This window comes from Carcharhinus amblyrhynchos, chromosome 19, assembly GCF_965287045.1.
Source record: "Carcharhinus amblyrhynchos chromosome 19, sCarAmb.v2.hapA, whole genome shotgun sequence".
Taxonomy (NCBI): domain Eukaryota; kingdom Metazoa; phylum Chordata; class Chondrichthyes; order Carcharhiniformes; family Carcharhinidae; genus Carcharhinus; species Carcharhinus amblyrhynchos.
The window spans coordinates 34633372-34656636 of record NC_137342.1 but is presented as its reverse complement, the minus strand read 5'-3'; the positions used below and the strand labels follow the sequence as shown (position 1 = coordinate 34656636).

At 45.6% G+C, this 23265-nt stretch overlaps 1 protein-coding gene across 3 annotated transcripts; it reads right to left on the bottom strand.

The window, feature by feature from the left end:
• Window positions 1–1213: 1213 nt before the first annotated feature.
• On the bottom strand, window positions 1214–19855 carry arsa (arylsulfatase A). Of its 3 annotated transcripts, none has more exons than XM_080207557.1 (7): window positions 19627–19855; window positions 17372–17831; window positions 15598–15767; window positions 7433–7557; window positions 6652–6779; window positions 5588–5690; window positions 1214–4393 (listed from the first exon to the last, which is right to left on the bottom strand). In XM_080207557.1, exons 1-7 carry the CDS (start codon window positions 19845–19847, stop codon window positions 4095–4097), a joined length of 1506 nt encoding a protein of 501 aa, XP_080063683.1. In that variant the 5' UTR covers window positions 19848–19855; the 3' UTR covers window positions 1214–4094. The 3 variants fall into 3 exon arrangements, with proteins under 3 accessions (XP_080063683.1, XP_080063684.1, XP_080063685.1); XM_080207558.1 differs by having other exon boundaries at window positions 17372–17826; XM_080207559.1 differs by lacking the exon at window positions 19627–19855 and adding an exon at window positions 18812–19194.
• Between the last annotated feature and the right edge of the window lie 3410 nt (window positions 19856–23265).

Genomic DNA, 23265 nt, shown 5'->3' with positions numbered 1-23265 from the left:
GCATGATAGAGGCAGAATGTAAAACAGCAATCACTAATATGTTCTCTCCAAGCTACACTGTGATCGGGTTGGAACTGAAATCCAGTAGTTACTGTTTAAACCCCAAAGTCAACAGATGCTGTCTACCAGCAAACCAGTGGCAGCAGAAAGAATTCAGGCCTTCATCAAACCTGCCATCTGATGGACCTTCAGATCTTGTGCCTCCTGACACTTCTGTCACGGAAGTCTCATCGCTGAAAAACGAAGCTTTCTGCAATCAACGACCTTCCCTTGGAAGGAACATTCCTGTCAACTCATGAATGTGGACTGTTGATGCATGCAAAATCTATTTGTATTTTTATTGTGGTGGTGCCATGAACCCTCCTCCTTTTTCCTTATCCCCCATTTATTGTGTATGTAAAAAGGGATGGATGTTGCAAAACCCCTCTCGCACGTGTCTCTTCACCTCACCTCAAATTTACTGTGTAAGTGATTAATAAAAGATTGGAATATTCCCAAATTTACTGTTTGGGGAAAAAAATGCCATAATTTATAAATAGGAAAACCAGCACAATTAAAAAAAGCCCTTTGTTTATGGATGGGTACAGAGCGGGGAAATCAGTTTAACTTGACCTCCCCTTCCTGTCCGTGACAATCAGCGATCAAATTGGCCCCAATTTTGCAGGACAATTGGAGATAGCAAAATGATACATGGGTTCTGGGAACAAATATAAAACCAATCTGAATGGAACAGGAGCTCCTTGGAAGGAGCCCAATGTCTTCTCAAGGCTCCTGAGGTGAAGTGGGCAATTTTCCGGTTGCGCCAACCCTCCCAGATCATTCCTGACATAGTCAATCACCTTCCTGAAGATGTTGACTCATGTTAGGGTCCCCAAGGGGCTAAATCGTAGTGAGGTGCTGTTCCAGAGACACCACAAGCAGTCATTTTTCAAGTGTAAGCAAGACGGTGAGTCAAATGTGCCTCCATCAAATGTGTAAATGTGTGCTCTCAAGCAGGCATCCATGGACAAGGTCTGGGAGCAGGAACCCTCTCCAGTCCAAGTATCAATGCACACTCTTGATGGGTGAGATGGGAAAGTAGAGCTGGAACAGAACCTTAACTTGTTGACCTTAAAGCTTCAGTGCCATACTGGACAATTGAGCTAGTTATTCCAGAATCTGCAACATGATAGTTTACAAGAAGAATTTATCCAACCAATGTTGTGTATATCTATCTATGGATATATTTATTTCATCTTGCATGTACAAAATAATCAACCAGTGACTAATTAATGCAGTTAATTCTCCCACCAAATACTTTAAGCTTTTTTTTAAATCACAGTGATATAACTAGAAAGAGTTAATTTTCATTTTTAGAGGCCATCAAATGTATTAACAAATACAAAGCACACTGCAGCATCCTAAACCGAACACCACCAACATCCTATGGCACCTACATCCTGGAAAAATCAAACAAGAATTATTTAGATGTGCAAGATTCAATATGTGTCCACATTAAAAACCTGCTAACATATCACGCCCTCTGCTTTGGATTTTCTTCTGTTCATAAGGCTGAAGGGGTGACCTGTCAAGTTATTTCAAATAATTAAATGATTTGATAGGGTAGATAAAGAAACAATTTCTTGGTATAGGGAAAATTTGGATCAAATACTATAATTAGAGCCCAGGCTGTCTGATGATGAAATGAGACAGTACGGGTGATCCTCCCAGCCCTCTGTGCTGCATTAACAGTGCAGCAGACCAGGAGGCACAGACAGGGGCTGTTTCGCGAACTTCCCACGGGTGCCACAGCCTCTGTGAGTCTCCAGGCACTGGATTTCCAGTGCTGTCAGCTCTGCACCACAAACCAGCAGGGAGCAGTATAATTTATTTAAATTAGAATTTGCATAGCATCAGCAGGCCCGGGACTTAGCATCTCCCGCCGCCACCCCTGCCAGTTTCAACTCCTGGAGTTTACGTGGTGTGGTTTACAATAGTTCCCCATTAGCAGAGAGCAGGTGGCCTGAACCCGCTGGAGTGAAGGGAGGTGATGGAGGTCTTCCCCAGGAGGGGATGCCCTCTGGGCACTGCTAGCCTGGGCCCATGGCACTGCCCAGGGGCAAACATGCAACACTTAAGGGGGCACCTTAGCACAGCCCACTGGGCATCAAGCAGTGCCAAGGGGGCAGGGCTGATGGGAGTGGGGATCCCCTGCCACTGTCCATTCAGCAGTGACACAGGGGGGAAGCCAGCAATCAGGGCTGGACTGCAGGGGGAGGGGGGACAGCCGGGAATGGCAGCGCAGGGGGGGGATGGTCAGGGTTGGCCCGGATATGTCCTGGAGCCCAGCCATTGGTTGTTTGGGGAGGGGAGGTATTTGAGGGGCAGCGATGGGAGGTCATGGGGCTGGCCAGCAATCGGGAAGCTGGCAATGCAGGGCTACTATGATGTGCTGACCTCTACTCCGATAGATTGGCGCACGCGCAGTGGCCCACTTAGTGCTATGCTGCACGTTTCTCCTGCAGGAATACTGATTTTTAGCCTGAATCACACACAGGCTCTCTGCAGTGCACACAGTGAGGGAGACTCGTTTTGAAAATCACACTGAAAGAACCAGTGGGATTTACTCCAGTTTTTATGCAAATTCAATGCTTGGAATTTTTTGGGGAGAATTTCATCCAGTGACTCTTCAGGCGGTGGAAATCTGGAACTCTCTTCCTCAAAAGACTTTTGTGTGTTGATGGTCAACTAGTGTCAAAGGCAGATTAAATGGAGTTGAGGTTCAGGTCAACAATGGTTGATTAGGACAACAAATGGACTCAAAATGGCTGCTGCAGTTCCTGTTCTTATCCCACCAGAATAAATTCAAATATGCTCTTTTTTTAAATTCATTTGTGGAACATGGGTGTCACTGGCCGGCCAGCATTTATTGCCCATCCCTAGTTGCCTTTGACAAGGTGATGGTGAGCTGCCTTCTCGAATCGCTGCAGTCCACGTGCTGTGGGCTGACCCACAATGTCGTACGGGAGAGAATTCCAGGATTTTGACCCAGCAACTCTGAAGGAACGGTGATATATTTCCAAGTCAGACGGTGAGAGCCTTGGAGGGGAACTTGCAAGTGGTGGTGTTCCCATGTATCTGCCGTCCTTGTCCTTCCAGATGGAAGTGGTTGTCTGTTTGGAAGGGGCTGTCTAAGGACCTTTGAATTGCTGCGGTGTGTAGATAGTACACACTATTGCTACTGAGCGTTGGTGGTGGAGGGAGTGAATGTTTGTAGATGTGGTACCAATCAAGTGGGTTGCTTTGTCCTGGATGGTGTCAAGCTTATTGAGTGTTGTTGGAGCTGCACCCATCCAGACAAGTGGGGAATATTCCATCACACTCCTGACTCGTGCCTTATGCAAGACCAAGATCCAAGATTCCCCTCTGATGCTCCCCTCCTTCATACAATCTGCAGATTTTTAAAACCCCACCTCAATATCATCTGAATAATACTTCAACCGACGTTCTTGTTGTGAGACAGCTTCAAGGCTGGAAGAGGCAGGGGCGATGGGGGCAAGTGTTATTAAGACGTTAGTTAAGGTCGGGTTTATAAAAGCCTGGAGATTGTAGGGAGGCGGGGTGGGGGTGGAGATGGGAATAAACAGACGAGAAGAGTTCCACCGTTTTGGGGTCCTGCGTAAGAATGAGTTCCGCCATGCGTCCATTTCCACACACTGTGAGGTTACAGGTAAAGTGGGTGGGATGGCAGACAAAGTAAGGATTGCAACAATATTATCAACACTGATTGCTCAAACAAATGAGGAGCAACATAATATGATGCTATAATCAATCATAATTCAGCAGAATGATTACATTTTTCACAGAGGCCATGGTGCCATCTTCACCTGCGCTGGAATTTGCCCTCCTCTCGCAGGGGCAAACCTCACTGATTCATCATCAAGTGCCAACTGTATCTGACGGCTTCACCTTGGATTGCAGATGACAGGACTCTGCTGGAGACTCTGTCCATCTCCCAATTCCATTTCAGCCCCAGAGAGGTTCAGGTTGAGATTAGAAAGTGTTACCAAAGCAGCTGTTAGGTTGTATTTTGCATTCCTCCCTTTTTCCAGTCTTTAGGTCTGTCTGCAGCAGCCAGGAAACGGACTGCAGCCTGGGTTAATACAGGGTTCAAGAGCAGGGTCAGTTCCTTTGCGCATTTGACTTTCCCCAAACTCCATTCCCGACTCAAATTTGACCTTTTCTTTGTTGATCTGCTCGATTATCCATCTGTAATTGGGAGTGTCGGAACTGCTGAGTGGGTAGTTCTCAGAAGGATCTGCTTCCAGGTCAAAGAGAAGCGGAGGGTTGTGAGGGGTGAGCAGTGCGTCCCAGTGGCAGTCACGGTCTGGGGTACTGTCACTGTGGGTGGAGCCTGGTGGGAAGAGGAATGAAAATTCTTATCAAAACTTTCCTTCAGAAACTATATTGAATTTTCTGCACGGTGTTCCAGCTGACACAGGACAGAAAATAAATACATACTTACATCACCTGGCTACTCTCAAAAAATCTTTTTTTAAATGAACAAAACTTCCACAACTCATAGCAGAGGAATTTCAATTGGTCAGAGACTCGATATCTGTAAGAAGGTGCTTATGCCTTCTGCGACTGCTGACAACTGAATTCAAGAGAAATACACCAACCCTTTTGCATTCCTTAGAGCTCCAGTCTCTGAGATGGTGGCCCTGATTTTACCGGCAAGCCTGACACATCTTGCAAAACAGCATCCTCTATTGGCATCAGGCAAGATCTTACAAGCCCTGGGCAGGTGTGCCGGTGAAATTACAGACTGTTTGTCCATCCCATCCAACTGCAGACAAAGCTAACTATTTGTGACTCCCAATATCTCAAGGTGGTGATAATGACTCAAACATTACCTGCTCGAAAACATGACTGAAACTGGCGCGGTCTGAGTTTCTTTCATTAATGGAAATTATCTTCCATTTCTGGTTGACCTCAGAAGAGAACAGTAACTTCAGGCAAACAGCCTGTCATTGTTTACCATCTTATCATTAAACAGACAGCAGTAGAAGGAGCTCGGTCCAGGTACAATTGCCTGGCCCTCATCTACATTGTGAACTACTGAAACATTGGAACTGGTGTCTTCAATCCTTATTCAACACTGCATGCCTTCTCCCCTCATAGAAATCTCACTTCTAAAAAGATGGATCACCCTGCATCAGCCAACCCACCCATCCTCTGAAGACCCTCCATTAAACTTTTGATTCTGCATTTTGTACTCATGCAAAAACCATAACATGTGTTTTTATTGTGGCCTGGCTCTGCATCACTTTCCTCTGTCCCTCTCACTTAGCACTGCCCCCCCCCTCACTCTGTGCCGCCCTCCCTCATTCCGCGCCGCCCACCCTCACTCTGCCTTGCCCCCCCCCACTTCATCCAGCCCCTCTCTCCCACCCCCCTCATTCTGCCCCGCCCTCTGTTTCAATGACACAACCACCTGTTGAGTTTGTATCACATGCAGTCTGACTCATACGCAGCACGTTAGCCTCTCACTTTCTGACACCCACAAGCAGCTCTGTGACTGGGAGGTGAATCTCTGCTGCCTTACCTTCAGTGTAGTAATGAGCTTTGTATTGTCCATAGCGCACAGCAAAGACTCCCAGCTTTATGCTGGGAGTGACTGGATAGTAAAACATGGTCTCTCGTTTACTCTGTAAAACATGAATGTGCACAAAGGGATGTTGGTGAGAGTACAGGCGCCAGGAATGGAAAATAATCCCACTTACCCAGACTACAAGTTGAAGCATATAGTCCCTTAGATTGCTATTACTAATGCTATCTCAGATATACATCTGAGTGCAAGAGCTGGTACAATGTTACAGTGGCTTGGCTGCTGACTTACTGCTTGTAGAGACAGAGCTTCTGAACACTGGTACTGAAAGATGTGCAGTCCTTCTAAGATGTTCAGTTTTTTAATGGTTTCTTAATTGGCCACAGTGTCCTGCTGATCTTGTTAGTAAGAAAAAATTTTGCATTTTTATAGCACCTTTTACCATTTCAGGATCTCCCCAAGTGTTCAGCCAATTAAATCATTTTGAAGTGTAGTCACCATTGCGATGGGGGAAACGCAGCAGCCAATCTGCACAAGAATCCACAAATAATCCAATGGGATTATCATTTCACCCACCAGCTCAAACATTCACCCCCACAGTGGCAGCAGGACAAGGGTAGCAAATGCATGGGATCACGTGCAAGGTCTGCTCCAAGTCCCACACCACTCTGACTTGGAACTATATTGCTGTTCCTTCACTGTCACTGGGTCAAAATTGTAGGAACTCTTAACAACACTTTGGCTGTACCTACACCACATGGACTGCAGAGTTCAAGTTCGAGGTGGCAACTCATCACCACCTTCTCAGGGGCAATTAGGGATAGCCTAGCCAGTGACGCCAACACCGCATGAATAAACAAAAATACATCTTTATTTTTGTGTGTTCTGCAAATGCCTCCAATATCCAAGTCCAAATAACATGTCCAAAACCAACACACTCAAAGGGAGAGACAAGCAAACTGACAAAAGAGCAAGAGGCAGGCAAAGATGGAGTGACACAGATAGATAGAGTTAAGCAACAGTCACAGTACTGAGCCCCAGGGTAATGTAAGGTTCAGCACCTTCCCATTATTGAAGAGGACATCTCTTAAGTCGTATCCATCTAATTTGACCTGTGGAAGCTTCGCTCCCAAGAGGGAGGCAATCGTTGGAAGAATGTCCAGGGTGCTGGCCACTTCATGGGTCACACCTGTAAACAGAGCAAACATAACCTTGTTATCTGAACTGTGACCTATCATTTGGGGTTTATATTAATCCCAACAGGCATTATTACTGCAGCAGTGCTCAGCAATAATACTACCCTCCTTATTTAGAACAATCCCAATAACATCTTTGTGTGGGAGAAAATCAGCATAAGTGAGTTCATAGCTCAAAAATAAAAACTGACATTTCCAAAGAAAGAACCAAGTGCGGGAGTGAATTAAGCTCATCACCCTGACAAAAGGAATTGGCTTGGTTGATGGAAGGAAATGATTTCCTCTGTAAGAGAGCTCATCATTAAATTAAAGGTTGGGCAATCAGGATCAAATTCAGGGAACGCCTCTTCACACAGGGGATAATGGAATTCTGAAACTTCCTCTTCACAAAAGCTGTGGATGTCGGGTCGATAACTGAATGAATATTTGTTGGATATTGAGATATGGAGTGAAAGCAGTAAATCAAGTTGGGCTACAGATCAGCCAGTGGATGGATAGCAGGGTTTTAGCTCATGTTGTGCCACTGGGCCTGCAGCTGAATGGAATCCCAATTTGTATGAGGTTTTAATGAGACTCTGGTTACCTGTAAAATTACATTTTCCATCTCAGAGCTTAACCAATACATTGGCATCTGGAGAAAACAAACCTGGAGTAATCTGGCCAGGCCAGTAGGCAATTGCAGGTTCCCTCATTCCCCCTTCGTATGTGGTGCCCTTGCCGCACTTCAACAGACCAGCATTCCCTCCACGTGATCTTCGCATTAGCTCTGGGCTGAAGACAAAATAGTGTGTCAGTTCAACAGATACATATTCATAATAACTCATTAAGCATGCCAGATCTGTCACGGAAAACTCAAAAGTTTTTCACACTTCTTGCAGCCAATGTCAAGTAAACACTTCCCGGTTTAGAACATGGGTCAGGTACATAGTTTAGATATAGTGTAAAGCTCCCTCTACACTAGACTAATGTTTAAGATCATAAGACATAGGAGCAGAATTAGGCCATGCGGCCCATCAAGTCTACACCGCCATTCAATCATGTCTGATATTTTTCTCATTCCCATTCTCCTGACTTTTCCCCATAACCCTTGGTCCCCTTATTAATCAAGAACCTATCTATCGTTGTCTTAAAAACACTCAATGACCTGGCCTCCACAGCCTTCTGCAGCAAAGAGTTCCACAAATTCACCGATCTCTGGCTGAAAAAAATTCCTCCTCATCTGTTTTAAAGGATTGTCCCTTTAGCCTGAGGTTGTGCCCTCTGGTTCTAGTTTTCCTACCAGTGGAAACATCCTCCCACATCTACTCTATCCAGGCCTCACAGTGCTCTGAAGTTTCAATAAGATCTTCCCTCATCCTTCTAAACTCCAAAGAGTACAGACACAGAGTCCTCAACTGTTCCTCATACGACAAGCTCTTCATTCCAGGGATCATTCTTGTGAACCTCCTCTGAATGCTTTCCAAGGCGAGTAATCCTTCCTTAGATACGTGTCCCAAAACTGCTCACAATTCTCCAAATGGGGTGTGACCAGAGCCTTATACAGCATCTGAAATACATCCCTGCTCTTGTATTCTCGCCCTCTTGACATGAATGCTAACACTGCATTTGCCACCCTAATTGCCGAATGAACCTGCACGTTAACCTTAAGAGAATCTTGAACAAGGACTCCCAAGTCCTGTTGTGTTTCTGATTTCCTAATCATTTCCCCATTTAGAAAACAGTCTATCCCTCCATTTATCTTTTCAAAGTGTATAACCTCACACTTTTCCATATTGTATTCCATCTGCCACTTCTTTGCCCACTTTTCTAACCTGTCTAAGTCCTTCTGCAGTCCCCCTGCTTCCTCAATACTACCTGTCCCTCCACATATCTTTGTATCATTTGCAAAATTAGCAACAATGCCTTCAGTTCCTTCCTCCAAATCGTTAATGTATATTGTGAAAACTTGTGGTCCCAGCACCAACCCCTGAGGCACACTGCTAGTCACAGGCTGCCATCCTGGGAAAGAACCCTTTATCCCAGTCTCTGCCTTCTGCTAGTCAGCCAATCCTCTATCAATGCCAGGATGTTAACCATAACAATGTGGGTTCTTAACTTATTTAACAGTCTGCTATGTGGAACCTTGTCAAAGGCCTTCTGGAAATCTAAAATAAGTTACGTCCACTGGTTCTCCTTTGCTTAACTTCCTTGTTACCTCCTCAAAGAACTCTAACAGATATGTCAGACATAATCTCCCTGGGACGAAGCCGCGCTGACTCAGTCCTATTTTATTATGCACTTCCAAGTACTCCACAATCTCACCTTTAATAATGGATTTTAAAAATCTTGCCAATGACTGAAGTCAGGCTAACCAGCCAATAATTTCTCATCTGCTGCTTCTTAAACAGCGGTGTTACATTAGCTACTTTCCAGTCCTCTGGGACCCTCCCTGCTTCCAGTGATTCTGAAAAATCACCACCAATGCCTCCACAATGTCCTCAGCTATCTCTTTTAGAACCCTAGGGTGTAGTCCATCCGGTCCAGGTGATTCATCTACCTTCAGAAATTTCAGTTTCAGCACCTTCACTACAGCCGCAGCTGGAGTACTGTGTGCAGTTTTGGGCGCCGCACCTGCGCAAAGATATTTTGGCCTTGGAGGGAGTGCAGAGGAGGTTTACTAGGCTGATACCGGATAAAAGGGGGGCGGTTTAGAACGGAGTTGAGGAGGAACTTCTTCACTCAAAGGGTGGTGAATCTCTGGAATTCTCTGCCCGTTGAAGTGGTGGAGGCTGCCTCGCTAAATATTTTTAAGACGCGGGTTGATGGGTTTTTGATAAGAGAGGGGATTAAGGGTTATGGGGAGAGGGTGGGAAAGTGGAACTGAGCAGCGACAGATCAGCCATGATCTTATTGAATGGCGGGGCAGGCTCGAAGGGCTAGATGACCTACTCCTGCTCCTATTTCTTATGTTCTTATGTTCTCCCTGTGCCGCCTGACTCTCCTGGAGCTCTGTCATCCCACTGGTATCTTCCAACATGAAGACTGATGCAAAGTAACTATTCAATTCTTCTGCCATTTCTTTGTTTCTTATTATTACTACCCCAGCCTAATTTTCCAGTGGTCCAATGGCTACTTTTGCCTTTCTTTTACTTTCTATATATTGAAAAAATCTCTTCCTATCTTCTTTTATATTATGCTAGCTTAAGAAACAAAGAAACATAGAACAGTACAGTACAGCACCGTACAGGCCCTTCGGTTCTCAATGTTGTGCCGAGCTATGTCCAAACCCAAGATCAAGCTATCCCACTCCCTATCATTCTCATGTGCTCCATGTGCCGATCCAGTAACCGCTTGAAAGTTCCTATAATGTCCAACTCCACTATCACAGCAGGCAGTGCATTCTCCAACCACTCTCTAAGTAAACAACGTACCTCGGACATCCCTCCTGTATCTCCCATCATGAACCTCATAGTTATGCCCCCTAGTAACAGCTACATCCACCCAAGAACATAAGAACATAAGAAATAGGAGCAGGAGTAGGCCATCTAGCCCTTCGAGCCTGCCCCGCCATTCAACAAGATCACGGCTGATCTGAAGTGGCTCAGTTCCACTTTCCCACTTTCTCCCCATAACACATAATCCCCTTGCCTACCAAAAACCTATCTACCCGCGTCTTAAATATATTTAGCAAGGTAGCCTCCACCACTTCAATGGGCAAAGAATTCCAGAGATTCACCACCCTTTGAGTGAAGAAGTTCCTCCTCAACTCTGTTCTAAACTGCGCCCCCCCCCGCCTTATTTTGAGACTGTGCCCTCTAGTCCTGCTGTCCTTTCTGAGCGGGAAGAACCTCTCCACCTCTACCCTATCCATCCCTTTCATCAGCTTACATGTCTCAATGAGATCTCCCCTCATCCTTCTAAACTCTAACGAGTACAAGCCCAGTCTATTCAGCCTCTCCTCATAGCTCAACCCCCTCAACTCTGGTATCAGCCTAGTAAACCTCCTCTGCACTCCCTCCAAGGCCAAAATATCCTTGCGCAGGTGCAGTGACCAAAACTGCACACAGTACTCCAGCTGCGGCCTCACCAGTGCCCTGTACAGTTGCAAAAAGACCTCCCTACTTTTATATTCAATCCCCCTCACTATGAAGGCCAGCATCCCATTCGCCTTCCTGACCACCTGCTGCACCTGTAGGCTGGGTTTTTGCGACTCATGCACAAGGACCCCGAGGTCCCTCTGCACCATAGCATGCTGCAGCTTTTCGCCCTATAAGTAGTAGTCCTTCCTACCATTATTCCTACCAAAGTGGATAACCTCACACTTGCCAACATTGTATTCCATCTGCCAGGTCCTTGCCCACTCGCTCAGCCTATCTAGATCCCTCTGCAGACTTTCCACACCCTCCGCACAATTTGCTGTTCCACTTATCTTTGTGTCATCAGCAAATTTCGACACCTTACACTCGGCTCCCTCCTCCAGATCATCTATATAAATGGTAAGTAGCTGAGGCCCCAGCACCGATCCCTGGGGCACTCCACTAGTCACCAACCGCCAATCCGAATAGCACCCATTGACACCTACTCTCTGCCTCCCATTTGACAGCCAATCCCCTATCCACGCTAACACCCTACCCCCAACTCCATGCCCCCTAACCTTCTGTAACAACCTTTTGTGCGGCACCTTATCAAACACCTTCTGAAAATTGAGAAACACCACATCCACCGGTTCCCCTCTATCCACTGCACTAGACACATCCTCGTAGAATTCCAATAAATTCGTCAGACACGACTTCCCCTTAACGAAACCGTGCTGCGTCTGCTGTATCAAACAATTCTTCTCAAGATGCCTTGCTATTTTCTCCTTGATTACAGATTCAAGCATTTTTCCTACAACAGACGATAAACTAGCTGGCCTATAATTCCCTACCTTTTGCCTGCTACCCTTTTTAAACAGTGGCGTAACATTAGCCGTTTTCCAATCTTCCGGCACTTCCCCGGAATCCAGCGAGGTTTGGAAAATAATCACCAAGGTATCCACTATCACCTCCGCCATTTCCTTCAGAACCCTTGGATGCATTCCATCCGGCCCTGGGGACTTGTCCACCATCAGTCCCTCTAGTCTGTCAAGCACTGCCTCTCTAGTAACAATGATCTCATTCAGGCCCTCCACTCCTACCATCTTTCCATCACTAACACCCAGCAAACTATTCGCGTCCTCCTCCGTGAAGACCGAAACAAAAAAGTTATTCAAGGCCTCAGCCATTTTCTCATCCCCCACCACTAAATCCCCCCTCTCATCCTCTAAGGGTCCAACATTCACCCTAGCCAGCCTTCTCCTTTTTATATATTTATAAAAACTCTTACTTTCCTTTTTATATTTAGGAATATAGCCCCAAGGAAATAGTCTCTGCATGTCCACTCTATCTATCCCCCTCATAATCTTATAAACCTCTATTAAGTCGCCTCTCAGCCTCCTCCGCTCTAAAGAGAAAAGCCCCAGCTCCCTCAACCTTTCCTCATAAGTCCTACACTCCAAACCAGGCACTCTCTCCAATGCTTCCACATCCTTCTTATAGTGAGGTGACCAGAATTGTGCACAATATTCCAAATGTGGTCTCACCAAAGTCCTGTATAGTTGCAGAATAACCCCACAGCTCTTAAACTCAAACCCCTTGTTAATAAACGCTAACACACTATAAGTTTGTCTTACTAAAATGAATCACCTCACACTTACCAGGGTTAAACTCCATCTGCCACTTTTCAGCCCAGCTCTGCATCCAATCAATGTCTCTTTGCAACCTGCAAGAGCCCTCCACCTCATCCACTACTCCACCAATCTGGTGTCACCAGAAAATTTACTAACGCACCCTTCAGCCCCTTCTTCCAAGTCATTGATAAAAATCACAAATAGCAGAGGGCCCAGCACTGATCCGTGTGGTACACCGCTGGTAACTGGCCTCCAGTCTGAAAGTTCTCCCTCCACCACCACCCTCTGTCTTCTATGAGACACAGTAAAAAGTCTGACAACACCAGGTTTTAGTCCAACCGATTTATTTGATAGTAAACTCACTAGCTTTCGAGGGGATTCCCTCTTCTTCAGGTGAATGGGCTTCACCTGAAGAAGAGGGAATCCCCTCGAAAGCTAGTGAGTTTACTATCAAATAAATCGGTTGGACTAAAACCTGGTGTTGTTAGACTTTTTACTGTGTTTACCCCAGTCCAACGCTGGCAATATCCACATCATGACTTCTAAGAGACAGCCAGTTACTTATCCAATCGGCCAAATTTCCTTCTATCCAACACCTCCTTACTTTCTTCATGAGCCTATCATGGGGAGCCTGATCAAATGCCTTACTAAAATCCGTGTATACGACATCAACTGCACTGCCCTACCTTTGTCTGCACACTTAGTTACCTCCTCAAAGAATTCAATCAAATTTGACAGGCAGGATTTACCCCTCACAAAACCAAGCTGATTATCCCAGATTAAACTGCATCTTTCCAAATGGTCATAAATCCTATCTCTCAGGACCTTTTTCATTAACTTACCGACCACTGAAGTAAGACTAACTGGCCTATAATTACCAGGGTCATTCCTATTTCCTTTCTTGAAGAGAGGAACAACATTCGCCATTCTCCAGTCCTCTGGCACAATCCCCGTGGACAGTGAGGACCCAAAGATCAAAGCTAAAGGCTCCGCAATCTTATTCCTTGCCTCCCAAATATCCTAGGATGTATCCTATCTGGCCCAGGGGACTTTTTGACCCTCAGGTTTTTCAAAATTGCTAATACATCTTCCCTGAGAACATCTACCTCCTCCATCCGATCAGCCTGTATCACACACGCATCCTCAAAAACATGGCCCCTCTCCTTAGTGAACACCGAAGAAAAGTATTCATTCAACGCCTCACCTATCTCTCTGACTCCATGCACAAGCTCCCACTACTATCCTTGACTGGCCCTAGCCACACCCTGGTCATTCTTTTATTTCTCATATAAGAGTAAAAAGCCTTGGGGTTTTCCTTTATCTGACCCGCCAAGGACTTTTCATGTCCCCTCCTAGGTCTCCTAAGCCCTTTCTTTAACTCATTCCTACCTAGCCTGTAACTCTCAAGTGACCCAGCAGGACCTTGTTTTTTCATCCTTACATACACTTCTTTTTCCCTCTTGACAAGACATTCAACCTCCTTTGTGAACCATGGTTCCCTCACTCGGCCATTCCCTCCCTGCCTGCCAGGGACATACCTATCAATATTTATTCCTTGAACAAGCTCCTCTTTTTGTTTGTGCCCACAACTGAAAGTTTCTGTTCCCATCTTATGCTCCCTAATTCTTGCCTAACTGCATCATAATTACCCCTGCCCTGCCGTGTGACCCTATCCCTCTCCATTGCAATAATGAAGAACACTGAATTGTGGTCACCATCTCCAAAGTGTTCTCCCACAAACAAATCTAACACTTGGCCCGGTTCATTACCCAGTACCAAGTCCAATGTGGCCCCACCTCTTGTCGGCTTATCCACATATTGTGTCAGGAAACCCTCCTGCACACACTGTACAAAAAGTGTCCCATCCGAACTATTCAACCTATAAAGGTTCCAATCAATATTTGGAAAGTTAAAGTCACCTATGGTAACTACCCTGTGACCTCCACACCTAACCATAATCTGCTTTGCTATTTCCTCCTCCATACCTCTATTCTTATTTGGGAGCCTATAGAAAATCCTAACAACGTGACCGATCCTTTCCTATTTCTAACTTCAGCCCATATTACCTTAGCAGGCAGACTGCCCTCGAAATGCTTTTCAGCAGCCGTCAAACTATCCTTGATTAACAATGCTACTCCTCCACCTCTTTTACCGCCTTCCCTACTCTTACTGAAACATCTATACCCCGGGACTGCCAACAACCATTCCTGTCCCTATTCTAACCATGTTTCTGTAATGGCCACATCATAGTCTTAAGTACCAATCCACAATCCAAGTTCACCTACCTTATTCCTGATGCTCCTTGCATTGAAGCAGATACACTTCAAAACACCAACCTGTCTGCCTGTACATTCCTGCAACTTTGATACCTTCCTCAGTACCTCATGACCCTCAACACTGGCTTGATACACTCATATTTCATCTTTTCCGCCTTATTGCTTTTTTAGTCGTCCTCAACTTGCTTTTAAAGGTTTCCCAATCCTCTGGCTTCCCACTAGTCCTTGTCACTTTGTATGCTTTTTCTTTTGTTTTTATGCTCTTGACTTTCCTTCTCAGACGTGGATGCCTCATCCTCCCCTTAGCATGCTTCCTCCTCCTTGGGATGAATTTCTGTTGAGCCTCCCGAATAACTCCAAAATGTTTCTGGTGTGTGCTCTGTTGTGGTCACTTGCCTGTCAGGACTTGCGCTGAGATTGGCCAGTGATAAACAACCCAACTCACTGTCCCAAATCAGGATTGACTGTCAGTTCAGGAAATAAAAATCTGACATCTATAAAACAAGACAGCATGATGATGTCAGTCGGATTGTTATAAAATCCCGGCTAGTGAGTCTCAATGTTAAGAAAGAAATCTGCTGAACTGATTTGGATCATATGTGACTCCAGTCCCACATCAATGCTACTGACTCTTCCCTGTGCTCTGAAATGGCCCAGCAAGATAGTCAGTTGCATCAAATGGCTGGACTGCAGTGACTTAAAGAGAAGACCCATAACCACCATCTCACACAAATATGAATGGAAAATAAATATCAGTGGCACCAAATGATGAATAAATAGAACGACCTTTGTGTTCTGACCAATCTCAGTTATGGATAATGGAACTTGTGTACCTCTCATTCATCATACCCATTGTCACTGGTGAAGAAGATGAGAGTGTTATTCTCCACTCCAGCATCCCGCAAAGCCTTCATTATCACCCCCACCGAACCATCAAATTCCATCAGTGCGTCCCCCACCGGACCTCTCCTGGACTTGCCTGCAAAGCCAGCACTCGCAAATTGCGGATAGTGGGTATGCTGCAAACACAGGAACAGAATGTTAGGATTGCAGTCATAGGCAGCATCTACACATTAATGATTTGTATCAGTGTGTTCTCCCTGGACAGAGCCTCACCCATCACGAATGACAGTCTACCAGCAGGTCACTGGGCGTCTGACACAATTCTCTATCTGTTAATTTGACAGCAATAGCACTGGCAAAGCCAACTGCCTCCAATAGAAAGGAGCTATCTAATTCACAAAGAACAGAATAAGGGGTACGGAACATTACAGGGCAGGGTGCCAGATTCCTACTGTGATCAATGCCTGCAAATTGCACAAATTACCACACAATCTCGGTTTTTAACTTTGTTCTCATATTCTGATGTTACTGCAGCAAGTATGATGTGGAAACTAGGTTATCCGGAAAGTCAATATTTCTTTGCACTGACCCACTGTTATTCTCAGCCCCATCACCAAGCGAAAGCCTCACCACATTGATGTGACATTTCTACATTGGCCATGCAAACTGAGAATTTTACATTTATTGCAGATTAGAGACAGGCTCCTTATGTCAGTGTGAAAGCCACTGTACTGCCCACAATCCCCATTCCAAACTTTCTGTACCAACATTTACGGGAATGTTATCACCACACGATATAATAGGACACGAACCTGGATCTCCTTCCCTAGCAGCCCTGTGGGTGACTACAGGGGCTGCAGAACTTCAAGAAGACATTTCACCACCAACTTCTCAAGGGCAATTAGGAGTGGGCAATAAACTTGATTTGATTTATTATCAAATGTATTAACATACAGTGAAAAGTATTGTTTCTTGCATGCTATACAGACAAAACATATTATTCATAGAGAAGGAAACAAGACAGTACAGAATGTAGTTTACAGTCATAGCTGTTGTGTAAAGAAAGATCAAGTTAATGTAAGATAGGTCCATTCAAAAGTCTGATGGCAGCAGGGAAGAAGCTGCTCTTGAGTTGGTTGGTATGTAACCTCAGATTTTTGTATCTTTTTCCCAATGGAAGAAGGTGAAAGAAAGAATGTCCGGAGTGCATGGGGCCCTTAATTATGCTGGCTGCTTTGCTGATGCAGCGGAAAGTGTAGACAGAGTCAATGGATAGGAGGCTGGTTTGCGTGATGGCTTGGACTGCATTCACGATCTTTTGTAGTTTATTGCAGTCTTGGGCAGAGCAGGAGCCATACCAAGGTGTGATACAACCAGAAAGAATGCTTTCAATGGTGCATCTATAGACAGTGATGCCCCGAGCCCTTGACTGAATTAAAAAAAACTTAGTAAAAAAGGTAGATTTTAAGAAGCTTTAAAGGGGAGGGGAATGTGCAAGAGAGGTGGAGAAGTTTAGGAAGGAGGCTCTGGACCTGAGCGGCTAGGCAGCTGAAGGTAAGCTCGCCAGTCATAGAAAGGCGAAAATATGGAATGTGCAACAGGCCAAATTGGAGCATTGCTTTCATCTTGAATTATTGTAGGGCTGAGAGAGATTAGCAAGGTAGGAACAACAAGAAAGGATTTGAATACAAGGATGATAAATTTAAGTTTGAGATGTTGGTGGATTAGGTCAGCCCTTGTTGAAATTTTGCCAATGATTCAATGTAGAGGCTGTACTCACATGTGATGCATAGTAAAGGAAGAATGGTTTGTGCTGCTTTGCTGCTCTTAGAATGAAGTCTCTCGCAAAGTGATCATACAGTGGAGTGAGTTTGGGAAAGTTGACCGGCTGCTGGATAATCTTGTTATTCTTCACCAGGGGCAAGAGGACCACACCTTGGTCACACGTTCCATAGCACTTGGTGTCTGGTGGGAAACAAGTCAAGTTCTGGCAGGGTCCCTGGTCGTGGGAGTAGGGGACGCCCAAGAATTCATCAAAACCCTGATGGATGGGTAAGAAGGTCCCGTTGGGCCCGTAGCCCAAGTGCCACTTCCCCAGCATTGCTGTGACGTACCCTTGCTGTTTTAGTAACTCAGCGATGGTGGTTTCATTCAGCGGGAGTCCACCCCTTGACCCAGGGTAGAATACACCTGGATAAACCCCAGATCGAGTGGGGTAACGGCCTGTGAGCAAGGCTGCCCTAAGAGGGAGAAGCAAAGAAATGAAGATTACCGACCAATATAAAAATAACTGCCTACATTAGACCTTCATTGTAAAACACTGAAAAAGTCCAGTGGACGGTGCAAGAGGCAAAGGGAGGTCTTTATGCATCAGAGGCTGAGTGAGGCTCAGCTGCAATTTTTGATTGAGGAGAGTCAGGTCTTGCCAAAACACCTCAGTCTTGAATTGAGCCTTAGACTCTGAGGCAGCACTCTCACCTCTAATTGCAAAAGTGCAGGGTTTGAACCCCGTTCCAGATATTCACAGTGCCTGGAGTCCCTGCTCTGTATTGGCATCAGCAAGATAGTCATGTGGATGTAGGTGGAATCTGTTCCATATTGCTACACAAAACCTTCCTGTTTACGGAATTAACAGCCAACTGACTTTGATAATGATGGCCACAAAGTGTGTTGACATTGGCCTTTTGACTCAGATCAAGCTGGGGCACAATGTCTCATCTTGGATCCTATTTGTCTCCCTTGAGGACATTTTATTGGATTCAATTGTATTTTGAATTTGGTTTTTGGAACAAGCAAAGAATGGATTTGGGTTTGCCTGGTCCATTCTGAGCATTAGCTCCGTAACTTTAAGAATGGAGTAAAACATTTTTTAGAAAGAGTGTTGATGTAACAACTTATCAGATTTCATCAACCTGCAAATTCTTCCACGTCTTAAAAAGTAAAAACAAACTCCTTTTCATCTCTATGCTCACTCTCTCCATTCCCTTTCAATTTTGTCTCTCCTTGGTCCAATCTTTCTACACTTACTCAAAAATAACATATCATTTATTTATCTCTTCCTCCAGCAATCTCTGAAGATGCTAACATTATTTATTGCATACGATACATTGCTGATTACTGGACATTATTCATTTCAGCTCATTACATTCTAGTGCATTACACTCCACAGAGGAAATGCTCTGTTGAAGACTTTCAGAAGAAGATTTCAATCAAGGCCTACATGTACTCTCAAGCTGGTGTAAAACATTTCCTGGCATCGTTCGAGGAAGAGTGGGAGAGTTTTCCTCGGTGAACTGGCCAATATTTCTTCCTCAACAAAGACACAAGCTGAATATTATTATAGCTGGGAGCTTGCTGTGCACAAGTTGATCACTGAGTTTCCTCCATTACATTATACAAATAGTTAATTGGCTATAAAGTGCTTTGAGATGTTCTGGAAGGAGCTACAGTTAATTTCCAATGTTAATTAAAGCAGATTATTGTCTAATTGAACATTACTGCTCGCTGTGGGTTACTGTATTTGAACAAATGCAGATTATTGCATTTAATTGTTGCCGATAATTTCACATTAATGAATTTGGTTTGCTGCAAATTCACCAATTGCTGCTTTATAGATTATTGTGAATTAGAGAGTGCGGCGTGAATTAGCGCAGATTTACTGATGCAGGCGCTCCCCCCCGGCCCCCTCTCTCCGGCCTCTCGCTCCCCCCCCCGGCCCCCCCGGCCCCCTCTCTCCGGCCTCTCGCTCCCCCGGCCCGGCCCCCCCCCCCGGTCCCGGCCCCGGCCTCTCGCTCCCCCCCCCCCCCCCCCGGCCCCCTCTCTCCGGCCTCTCGCTCCCCCCGGTCTCGGCCCTCCCGGCCCCGGCCTCTCGCTCCCCCCCCCCCCCCCCCCGGCCCCCTCTCCCTGGTCTCCCCCCCCCCCCCCGGCCTCTCGCTCCCCCGGCCCCGGCCCCGCTCCTCTCCCCCCCCCCCCCCGGCCCCCTCTCCCGGCCCCGGCCCCCCCGGTCTCCCCCCCCGCTCCTCCTCCTCCTCTCACCGGGACGGGCTGCACACACTCGCCGCGCTGTAGAAGTCGCTGAACCGCCGGCCCGCGGCCGCCAGCCGGTCCAGGTTGGGCGTCCGGGAGCTCGGGTGCCCGAAGCAGCCCGGGTCGCCGTAGCCCAGATCATCGGCCAGGAGCAGCACCAGCCCCGGGCTGGAGGCCGCGGCCAGAGCCAGGCTGAGACACAGCAACAGCGGCGGGGAGAGCGGCGGCATCGAGCCGGCACCGCACAGAGAGAGAGTAATACTGGAGAGAGAGAGAGAGTAATACTGGAGAGAGCGAGAGTAATACTGGAGAGCGAGAGGGAGAGTAATACTGGAGAGAGAGAGAGTAATACTGGAGAGCGAGAGAGAGAGAGTAATACTGGAGAGGGAGAGAGAGTAATGCTGGAGAGAGAGAGTAATGCTGGAGAGAGAGAGTAATGCTGGAGAGAGAGAGTAATACTAGAGAGAGATAATACTGGAGAGAGTAATACTGGAGAGAGAGAGTAATACTGGAGAGGGAGAGAGAGTAATACTGGAGAGAGAGAGAGTAATACTGGAGAGAGAGAGTAATACTGGAGAGAGAGACAGTAATACTGGGGAGAGAGAGAGTAATACTGGGGAGAGAGAGACAGTAATACTGGAGAGAGAGAGAGTAATACTGGAGAGAGAGACAGTAATACTGGGGAGAGAGAGAGTAATACTGGAGAGAGAGAGAGTAATACTGGAGAGAGAGAGAGAGAGTAATACTGGAGAGAGAGAGAGTAACACTGGAGAGAGAGAGAGAGTAACACTGGAGAGAGAGAGAGACAGTAACACTGGAGAGAGAGAGAGACAGTAATACTGGAGAGAGAGAGAGAGTAATACTGGAGAGCGAGAGTAATACTGGAGAGAGAGAGACAGTAATACTGGAGAGAGAGAGTAATACTGGAGAGAGAGAGACAGTAATACTGGAGAGAGAGAGACAGTAATACTGGGGAGAGAGAGAGTAATACTGGGGAGAGAGAGAGTAATACTGGAGAGAGAGACAGTAATACTGGAGAGAGAGAGTAATACTAGAGAGAGAGAGAGTAATACTGGAGAGAGAGAGTAATACCGGAGAGAGAGAGAGAGTAATACTGGAGAGAGAGAGAGTAATACTGGGGAGAGAGAGAGTAATACTGGAGAGAGAGACAGTAATACTGGAGAGAGAGAGTAATACTAGAGAGAGAGAGAGTAATACTGGAGAGAGAGAGTAATACCGGAGAGAGAGAGAGAGTAATACTGGAGAGAGAGAGACAGTAATACGGGAGAGAGAGAGTAATACTGGAGAGAGAGTAATACTGGAGAGAGAGAGAGAGTAATACTGGAGAGAGAGTAATACTGGAGAGAGAGTAATACTGGAGAGGGAGAGAGAGAGAGTAATACTGGAGAGTGAGAGTAATACTGGAGAGAGAGAGTAATACTGGAGAGAGAGAGAGAGTAATACTGGAGAGAGAGTAATACTGGAGAGAGAGAGTAATACTGGAGAGGGAGAGAGAGAGAGTAATACTGGAGAGCGAGAGAGAGAGAGTAATACTGGAGAGAGAGTAATACTGGAGAGTGAGAGTAATACTGGAGAGAGAGTAATACTGGAGAGTGAGAGTAATACTGGAGAGAGAGAGTAATACTGGAGAGAGAGAGTAATACTGGAGAGGGAGAGAGAGAGAGTAATACTGGAGAGGGAGAGTGAGAGAGTAATACTGGAGAGAGAGAGTAATACTGGAGAGAGAGAGAGTAATACTGGAGAGAGAGAGAGAGTAATACTGGAGAGAGAGAGAGAGAGTGTAATACTGGAGAGGGAGAGAGAGAGAGAGAGTAATACTGGAGAGAGAGAGAGTAATACTGGAGAGAGAGAGAGTAATACTGGAGAGCGAGAGAGAGAGAGTAATACTGGAGAGAGAGAGTAATACTGGAGAGAGAGAGTAATACTGGAGAGAGAGTAATACTGGAGAGAGAGAGTAATACTGGAGAGGGAGAGAGAGAGAGTAATACTGGAGAGGGAGAGAGAGAGAGTAATACTGGAGAGGGAGAGAGAGAGAGTAATACTGGAGAGAGAGAGAGTAATACTGGAGAGAGAGAGAGTAATACTGGAGAGAGAGAGAGTAATACTGGAGAGGGAGAGAGAGAGTAATACTGGAGAGGGAGAGAGAGAGTAATATTGGAGAGAGAGAGAGTAATACTGGAGAGAGAGTAATACTGGAGAGAGAGAGAGTAATACTGGAGAGAGAGAGAGGGAGAGTAATACTGGAGAGAGAGCGAGAGTAATACTGGAGAGGAAGAGAGAAAATATTAGAGAGAGTAATACCGGAGAGAGAGAGAGAAAATATTAGAGACAGTATAATACCAGAGAGAGAGAAAATATTAGAGAGAGAGTAATACCAGAAAGAGAGAGGGAAAATATTAGAGAGTAATACCGGAGAGAGAGAGAGAAAATATTAGAGTGTAATACCGGAGAGAGAGAGAAAATATTAGAGAGAGAGTAATACCAGAGAGAGAAAATATTAGCGAGAGACAGTAATACTGGAGAGGCAAAGAGTAATACCAGAGAGAGAGAGAAAGTAATATTGGAAGAGAGAGAGCAAGAGAAAGTAATACCAGAGAGAGAAAGAAAGTAATACTGGAGAAAGGGAGAGAGAGATAAAGTAATATTAGAGAGTGAGAGAGAGTAATACTGGAGAGAGAGAGAGAGTAATACTGGAGAGAGAGAGAGAGTAATACTGGAGAGAGAGAAAATACTCGAGAGAAAATAATACTAGAGAGAGAGTAATACAGGAGAGAGAGAGAGAGTAATACTGGAGAGAGAGAGTAATACTGGAGAGAGAGAGAGACAGTGATACTGGAGAGAGAGAGACAGTGATACTGGAGAGAGAGAGAAAGTGATACTGGAGAGAGAGAGAAAGTAATACTGGAAGAGAGAGTAATACTGGAAGAGAGAGTAATACTGGAAGAGAGAGATAAAATAATACTGGAGAGAGAGAGAGAGAAAATAATACTGGAGAGAGAGAGAGAAAGAGCTCCAGGAGAGTCAGGGGGACCAGGTGAGTGTAGTGGCCTCACTAAGGAGATGATCTGGGGTAACTGAAAGGTCTGAAGGTGGATAAATCACCTGGACCGGATGGATTACACCCTAGGGTTCTAAAAGAGATAGCTGAGAAAGCTGTGGAGACATTGGTGGTGATCTTTCAGTAGTCACTGGAGAATACCAGAGGACTGGAAAGTAGCTAATGTAACACTGCTGTTTAAGAAGGGAGGGAGGCAGCATACAGGAAATTATAGGCCAGTTAGCCTGACTTTGGTCATTGGCAAGATTTTAGAGTCCACTATTAAAAATGAGATTGCAGAGTACTTGGAACTGCATAATCAAGTAGGACTGAGTCACCAAGGCTTTGTCAAAGGGAGGCCATGTCTGACAAATCTGTTCTTTGAGGAGGTAACAAGGAAGTTAGATAAAGCAGAAACAGTCGACGTGATTTATTTAGATTTCCAGAAGGCCTTTGACAGGGTTCTGCATAGAAGACTGTTAAATAAGTTAAGAGCCCATAGTGTAAGGGTAAGATCCTGGCATGGATAGAGGATTGGCTGACTGGCAGAAGGCAGAGAGTGGGGATAAAGGAGTCTTTCTCAGGATGGC